Consider the following 8,522-nt stretch of genomic DNA (forward strand, 5'->3'; position numbering starts at 1 on the left):
CAAGTGGGTGTCCTGTCACCCCAACATAAATCCTGGCTGTGCCCATGCTCAGATATACTTCATTTCAACATGAAGTTGCATTTATCTATGAGGAGCAGAGCCCATGATTTGAATACCCATGGGCTTAGGTAGGAATAGGACTCGTGTTGGAAGCCTTGGAGATCTTAGGCCAGGAAGTGCACACAAGTCCTCTTCCACCTTGGACTAAAACTCCCACTATTCCTGACTATTGGGTTAAGCTGGGTGGGGATGTTTGGAACTTCAGTCCAAAACTGAAGAGCCTTACATGGAGCTGGATGGTTCGGTGGCTGGACTTGAAATTCCTGAATAGGGCACCACTAATTGTGCCAACCTGACCCATAAAATTGTTCTTGGTGTTCTGATGGATATCACATCTACCTGGAAGACTGTGTTCTAATTGTGAAACAGTTCATCAACCAACCTACAACCGGCTGTGTATAGATACCACTGGTGGAGTTAAACAGCAGCAAATGCTGACAGTTTAGGCTCAGTGTTTGCTTCTCACTCTTTGGAATTGAGAAATGGAGCTTCTTCAGAGCCTGCTGCTGGGGTTGATTGGAGTTATAGGAATTCCTTCCCTGTCTCTCCTCTCCTGGGCGATTTACTATGATCTTTCCAGGAGTGAAATTCCACCTGGATTTGACAGTCCATTAAAGCTTCGAGGTCTTCACTGTCTTGCCATAATGGCATTCACTGTGGTAAGTTGGGGACTGGATGAGCCTTTAGTTGAGCCAGCAGGTCCTTCTTATCTTCTTATGAGAAAGGTGATTAAGAAATGTATTATTATTATTAGAGTTAATAATACTTATCTGTAGGCACCAGGCAAAAACATTTCTATATCTTTTAAAGGTGTTATTGGTTTGCTTTGTTCTTTCATTTTGGATTTTGGGTTTTTATCTTGCATTTTTTTTGATGTGAACCACCATGAGATCCTTTCATGAAGGGCAGTATATTTATTTAATTAAAAATAATAAATAACAGTTTATATATCTAAGTAATTCATATACTGCTTTATCCAACATGCATAATGAAATCAGTAAAATCAATGAATTCACTTGACGATGCGATGAAGATATTATCACATTCAACAAGGTCTTCCTTTCATCCTATAGAAGGACACACATAGAGAAAAAAAGCCATATTTTCTTTACGTCATGGTTTCTTCAGGAAAGCACATATTGCCTCATAGGCAAGCAAGGAGATTGTGGATTGTTTCTCCAAAGCTTAGCTTGTTTGCCAGCTTCTTTTGCCTCTGTACCTTGGCGGGTGTTTAGGTTGGGGTGACCAATTCTAAGCTGACCAATTGAAATTAATTGACTTGGCTAACATGGGCTCATTCATTTCCATGGGTCTACTTTAAATAGGACTTATTTGGATACCACCCACTGTGAATAGGTTGCAAATGTGGGCACTATTTTCATGAGACTTTTCCTTTGCCCAACAGGGGAAGTGTCTTGAGCTGCTGGGTATCTGCAGACAGGTTGCCGTTATCCGCTTCCTCCAGAGTTTCTGGAATCTAAGAGCGGATCCCAGCCTCTCTGCCAAAGATCTGCATTTTGACGGGGTGCCTGTGAGGGTTTATCAGCCCAAAACACCATCTGCTGGCCCAAGGAAAGGATTTGTGTTCTTCCATGGAGGTGCTGGGATGGTTGGGAGCATCGGTAAGAGATTAAAGCTGTCAGCCTATGAACACTTACCTAGAGGCAAGCCCCATTGAACTCAAATAAGCCAATGTAGAATCCTAGAAATGTTGTGAAACCTCTATTGTCAAACCTCCAGTCAAAGAGAGCCCGCCACCTCCCAAGAGAGGCTGTTCCCTGTCAAACAACTCTTACCATCAGAAAGGTGTTCCTAATGTTTAGTTGGAATCTCCTTTCTGGGTAGAAGTGCTTCAGATATCATTGGAAGAGAGGTTTACAGGGCTGAAATACAAGAGCGTTGGTGGTAGTTCCTGAAGAGACAAGGGGCACACGTGTGCTTTGGATTTGCATATGTTAATTTATAGACACGGACCCTCTTGTTGTCATGGCTTCCCAGATCCACATCTCTAGTGGTCAATCGTCAGGGAACCGGGGAGCTGCCCTCCAGCAAGCAGCCCCTGGGGGAGGGACAGATGCCCCCCACTGCTGATACTGACTCATTCGTTTCATAAAATTCATATAACACTTGATTTCATAGAACCTCAAATAGGTTCACAAATATGTATCTAATAGGTTGCTGTTCCTGATTGCTCTGCTTACCAACCCAGCCACCCTCCCACCCCTTGCCACCCCCTCATTTACACCTGACCAAATCCCACACCCACCCACCAAACCCACATGTGTTAATTTATACATGGTGATAATTAATACATAGGTCAACTTTCCAAAACCCGTAACCCGAAACTGGACCTCCGCCAGGTTTCCATCTCAGAAAACCAATCACAATTTTACAAGTTGGCAAATAGCAGTGCCACTTTCAGAAACACAAAGCAACAAACTTGTTATCAGAGTTCCCCAAATTGCCTGCCATCACGCCCGAAATTTCCCCATGCAGGTGAGCAGAGTGCTGTTGCAGCCAGGCTCTCTTTGTGAGCTTCCTGCTGACATCTGGTTGGCCTTGGGGAGATCACAAGGCTGGGCTGGCTGGGCCTTTGGCCTAATCCAGAATGGCTCTTTCCCATCTCTTAGGGACAATATGAGTGGTTGAGAGAACTGGACTCCCACAAGGTTTCATCTCACAAGACCAATTGCAATGTAACAGGTTGGCAGTTAACAAGTCCCATTCAGTAGCCTTCCATTGCAACAGCCTATGAAGCAGGAACTGTGGGAGGAAGGAAGGCTAGGATTAAGTGACACATGAAGAAATTGGGAGTCAGGAGACTGGTGACACAACCTCTTGCAAGAGCTTGGTATAGCTACAGACATTCATATTTGTGGGAATAGGGGCACCTGTGCTCCTCCAAGATCTTGCTTCCTGGAATACAACTCTCATGCTCCCTCACTTCAACGGCTAGACAGATTTCTTCTAAGGTGGAATTTGGGAGGTTTGTTTTTCCTGTTTTTCCTGTCTCTGAAAATTGAAATAGGTTTGCATATATGAATACAAATGATAACATGTTAATTAAATGAAATCTTGCAACTCATGGATCTGTGTGTAATGATCTCAGGCAGACAAACAGCTCCGGTAAGAATTAATGAGCCTCTGGAAGATTTATGTACGTTTATTTACAGTTCAAAATCACAGGATGTGGCAAATGCCTGTCATTCTCCGATACGAGTTTCCGTTTCTCAGACAGCACAAAGGGAGACAAGATCCGGTCTTTCCCCTTCCCCCCTTACTTAGCATTTTCACCTTCTCCTCCATCCTACAGCGAGGAGAATTTGGGCATCCTCCTCCCTTGCTGTCCAGCAAAGATTTCTCTGAGAGCTCTACTCTAGTAACCTCTTCCAGGGCATCTCCCCCCACATTCTGAAGCAGCAAACTGCCTGCCTTTGTTACTCTGCCAGGTGGAGATCTTTTTTGGGATGGAGAGGTTGTCATTTGATTCATTTTGTTTTTATATGGGAACCTATTTATTTTGCATCTTGTGAAGCAATATGTGAACCCAAAGTCAGTTTCTGACACTTACAACGCAGCACACTAGCAATGGGATGTGCAAGATGCGTAAAAAGGCTTATGTCAGTGAATATTGCAAGTACCAATATCTTATGTAAGGGAAGATTTCTTTGCAAAAATGTGCTTTTTAAGGCAAGGTTGGAGGCAGCAGTGCTTCTGCCTAGCAGTTGCTGGAAACCCTGGGCAGGTAGAGAACGGAATGTAAGTGTGGAAAAATGAGAAAGGATTCATTCATTCCTGCCTGTGATTCCTGGGAGTGGCAGTCTCACAGCATGTAGAGCAGGAGTAGCCAACCTAAGGCCTGTGGGCTGGATGTGGCCCAATCACCTTCTCAATCCGGCCCATTGACGGTCTGGGAATAAGCGTGTTTTTACATGAGTAGAATGTGTCCTTTTATTTAAAATGCATCTCTGGGTTATTTGTGGGGCATAGGAATTCATTCACCCCCCCTCCCATATAGTCTGGCCCACCACATGGTCTGAGGGACGGTGGACTGGCCCACAGCTGAAAAATATTGCTGACCCCTGATGTAGAGCAATGGAAACCAAAGGTGTCATCCTTCGGGTTCTGCTGTGACTTATGTCCATGCATTTCAGTGGGACCCCTGGGTTGTGAAACAGCTTCCTTTCTTTAGGTATATCTTCCACATAATTGTTTCCCAATTTTGAATTCCCTCCCAACTTGCTAGCATTCTACAAAGATGTCTGCAGCAAGATTGCCAAGGAGAGTGATTCAGTGGTTGTGTCTGTTGGGTAAGTAAACACAACCACAAGGCCTTTCGTAGGGAAAGAGTGTAGGGGCCCAGCATGCTGCTGTATTTCAGGCTGGCATCCCTGGCCATATTCCCTGCAGGAGAAAGAGGCTCCCCACGAAAGCTGTCAACATTCTGTTCTGTGATTGAAAATCAGAGCTTCATGTGCTCAAGACATGAACACGCTCGCTTCTGTGGGGGGACTATGAACTGGGCATAAGGCCTTGCACAGCACCTCTAACCAGGGCCTCCAGATCAGCCTCAACTTGGAGGCCACCCAACCCAGATCCAGCCTGGAAGCAGTCCGGGAGTGGGGCTAATGTTCAGTTAGGGCTTTTAAACATATAATCAGGAAGAGACTGGGAAACGCCCCCTGCATCTAAACAGAGGGACGAGGGAAAGTTGCAACTGGCAAATAATCTTCCACCAGCTGGATCCAATCCTGCAGGGTTCTGCTTCCCCAGCGTTCCCTACACTCTTTTGCTAGCTGGTAAAGTCAGTTTTTTAAGGGCATAAGCCAGCTGACTTTCACCTGCATTATATCTGCTATAACTGATCCAGCAGGCTATTCTTGTAATTCTATGTGATCATGAATGTGTTTGGAAAAGATTCTGGAAGTTTACCTCTTTGATTCTGTTTTATTCTGCAGCTACCGCCTGTCTCCTGAGCATCTTCCTCCCGCTCAGTACAAGGACTGCCTTGCTGCTACCATACACTTAATTCAAAATGCAGCTTCTCATGGGGTGGACCCTTCCAAGATCATTGTTGGTGGGGACAGTGCGGGGGGCAATTATGCTTGTGTTGTTGCCCAGAAATTGGTGGAGAGATCAGACCTTCCAAAGCTACGGGCTCAAGTGCTCATCTATCCTAGTACACAGGCTATGGACTACAACCTGCCTTCCTATCAGCAGAACAGTTCAATGCCCCTCCTGTTCCGGGAAAACATTGTTCACTTTGGATTGAAGTATAAAGGAAAGGACCCTTCTTTGGCAGGCCAGCTCCTGAAGGGCTCTCATGTGCCAGATTCAATGAGGCTGAAATATGGGAAGTGGGTGAGTCCAGACAACCTTCCAGAGAGATTTAAGGGGAGAGGCTACAAACAAGTCCCACTTGCTCCTTATGAACCTGAAGTCTATAGGCAATTATCAGAGATATTAGAAACTGATTCTTCTTGCCTTTTTGCTGAGGACTCTGTCATCCAGAAGCTTCCTGAAACCCTAATTGTGAGCTGTGAGTACGATGTATTACGAGATGACACACTGCTGTACAAGAAACGTCTGGAGGACAATGGGGTGAAAGTCAGCTGGTTCCATGTTGAGAACGGGTTTCATGGGATGAGAAACTTCTTCAAAGGATGCATCTTTGTATTCCCTGGTGCGGTTGAATTAACGGACAGCATCGTAAACTTTGTTAAAAACTTAAAAATTTGTGAGCCATTCATAAAGAGGGGAGAATCTGCCAATGTCAGCTTCTGATAGTTTCTCATTTTTCCAATCTTCTGTCCAGTTCTTCACAATTCTGTAGAAATATGTGGTTCTTTGGGGCAGCGGGGAATTCCTCATGAAATTTTATCAGCAGTTTAGTGTGAAATTTCCCTAAGAAACATGTTTACTTTGTATGGATTACAAGCAATTTGCTCTATTATATTGGCTTTCTATATTATATTCACTAATATATGCATTTTATGAACATTTCCTCTTCCATTTTCCTTTTAGTACACATTAGTTCGCTGGAGATCTGCACTGCTAATGATGTTCTAGGCTGAATCAACAGAATTATAGTGTCCGGATCAAGAGAAGTAATAGTTCCACTCCATTTTGCCTTTACCAGGAGAACTGTGTCCAGTTTTGGGCGCTACAATTTAATTAGGATAATTGATAAGCTGGAATTTGTGCAGAGGAAGGAGATTGGGCTGATCAAGGGTATGGAAACAAAGGTGACAGCAAACACTACAAAAAACTCAGTAGAGGCAATTAGAATAAGAACTATGATTTGATCAACTTTTGAAGATTCCTCTGCTTAAAAAATATATAAAGGAAAGCTTATTAGTTCACATATTTTATCGATTCTGTCATTTGTATTGATGTAAACCTCCAAAAATGGGCCACCTTGGGTCACCAAAACTGTCTGGTGACTAGTAGCATGGTCTTATGCTGCGCAAAATGCCCGGCTATGGGGTTGTCATGGAGCTGCCTATGTATTTTGGCAGTGCCCCTTTGTAGTACAAGAGCCCTCCTTTTTCCTCAACCCCCCCATTTCCCCCCTTTCCATCTCTGTTCTTCCTAATTTAGTCTGAGCAAACTCATTGTGTCTGGTGAGCCCAACCAGTTCTTGCTCCCCTACCAGTGCTCCCCCACATGACCATCGGTCTTCTGGGAACATGGGCTGGCCACAGGAGGTACTTCCCATTCCATTTTCTGGAAAGTGCATCCACCCTCACATTCCTCCCCCCTCCAGGAACGTATTGTATCTCAAAGTGATACTGTGAGAATGTCTGCGACCACCGGACCTGTCTCTGGTTGAGCACACGCACTGTCCGCCAGTATTCCAGGTTCTTGTGGTCCGTTCAGACCTGGATCTGGTGGTGCGCCCCAATCAAAAAGTGTCTCCACTGCCAAAAGGCCACATAAATGGCCAGCAATTCTTTGTCATAAACAGTGTACTGTTGCTCTGACTTGCTCAGTTTCCTGGAGAAAAACGCACAAGGTCTGCAGTCCTCCCCTGAACCTTGTTGCAACAGTACTGCTCCCATGGCCCAGTCTGAAGCATCCGTCTCCACTCTCAGTGGCTTCTCAGGATCCACATGCAGGAGCTGCTGCTCAGAGGCGAAAGCCTTCTTTAAACTTTCAAAGGACTGCTGCACTTCCTTGGTCCACGCAAACTTCTTCTTGCTGCTGAGACAATCCGTTATGGGTGCTGTCAAGTGAGCAAAGTTCTTGATGAACTTCCTGTAGAAGTTGCGGAAACCTAGGAGCCTCTGCACATTCTTCTTTGTTTTGGGGCTCTTCCATTCCAGCACTGCTTTCACCTCCGGGTCCATGGCCAGCCCCTTGTCTGACAGTCGGTACCCCAGGAACTCCACCTCTCGAGCATGGAATTGGCATTTCTCCAGCTTGACCTAAAAATGATGTTCTTCAATCTCTCTAGCACCTGCCTGACATCTTTCACGTGCTGTGCTTCATTTTTCAGAGAAGATCAAAACGTCCTCCAAAAAGGCCACACAATTCTTGTACAGCAGGGGCCCCAACACGAGGCTTGAAAGCAGGCGGATCCCGATTGCAAATCCAAATGGCATGACGAGATACTCAAACGCCCTCAGGGGGCTGAAAATGGTCGTCTTCCATTCGTCCCCCTCTCTCACTCTAATCAGATTGTACGCTTCCCTTAGGTCCAGTTTGGCAAAAAAAATTCCCCTCCCTCGCACGCGTCAAAACATTGTCAATTCTGGGCATGGGGGAAGGCTACGGGTTCAGTTACCTTATTCAAGAGGCGATAATCCACTACAAGGCGATGCTGATTCGTCGTTTTCTTGCCCACAAAGAATACTGGGCTCCCCCCTACTGCCTTCGATCCCCTTATGAAACGCCTCTTTAAGTTCTTGTCAATAAACTGCCTCAACTCTTGCATCTCCTGGTCATACATGGTAAATACATGGAATACAGCTTACCCACCGCCAACTGGGGCACCAGAAGCAGGTTGATTTGGCAGCAATAGGACCTGGGGGGGCAGCTTGTCAGCCTCTCTCTCGCTGAACACTTCCTTCAAATCTGCATATTGTGGTGGCATGCACCCCTTTTCCTCCAGAGTCACCCCAGCAACCCTGGCCTTAGTCATTCTTGGTTCCTTCCCCGCCAGGCAGTATTCCAAGCAGTGAGCCAACCCAAAAGTGAGGGAACGTTGATGCCACGACATCACTGGGTCATGGAGTGCCAACCAACTCATTCCCAGTATGATGGGGGGTCCTGTCAGTGTGGCCATGTGAAAGGCAGACTGTGGGAAGTCCCTGTAGGCATCTCAGGAATGCGGTTGCCATGGAACTGCTCTCCTCTGGCCTCCCGCCTTTCCTAAGCCCACGCTTCCTGCCACACTCCAATTGCTAACACCGTTTTAGTTAGCTCATCCATGGACCGTGGGCAGGGGGCTCTGTATAATT

The 8,522-nt window shown here is 45.8% G+C and overlaps 1 protein-coding gene across 1 annotated transcript; it reads left to right on the forward strand.

Moving 5' to 3' along the window:
- Positions 1-268: 268 nt before the first annotated feature.
- On the forward strand, positions 269-5,784 carry LOC310682906 (arylacetamide deacetylase-like 4; the record flags this gene model as incomplete). The annotated part of the gene is made up of 4 exons (XM_083452233.1): positions 269-719; positions 1,466-1,682; positions 4,307-4,370; positions 5,019-5,784. Coding segments are annotated over exons 1-4 (1,224 nt in total), but the record flags the coding sequence as incomplete, so codon positions are not given.
- Positions 5,785-8,522: the final 2,738 nt, after the last annotated feature.

Source organism: Podarcis tiliguerta (genome assembly GCF_965153285.1).
Source record: "Podarcis tiliguerta genome assembly, chromosome: 8".
Classification (NCBI taxonomy): domain Eukaryota; kingdom Metazoa; phylum Chordata; class Lepidosauria; order Squamata; family Lacertidae; genus Podarcis; species Podarcis tiliguerta.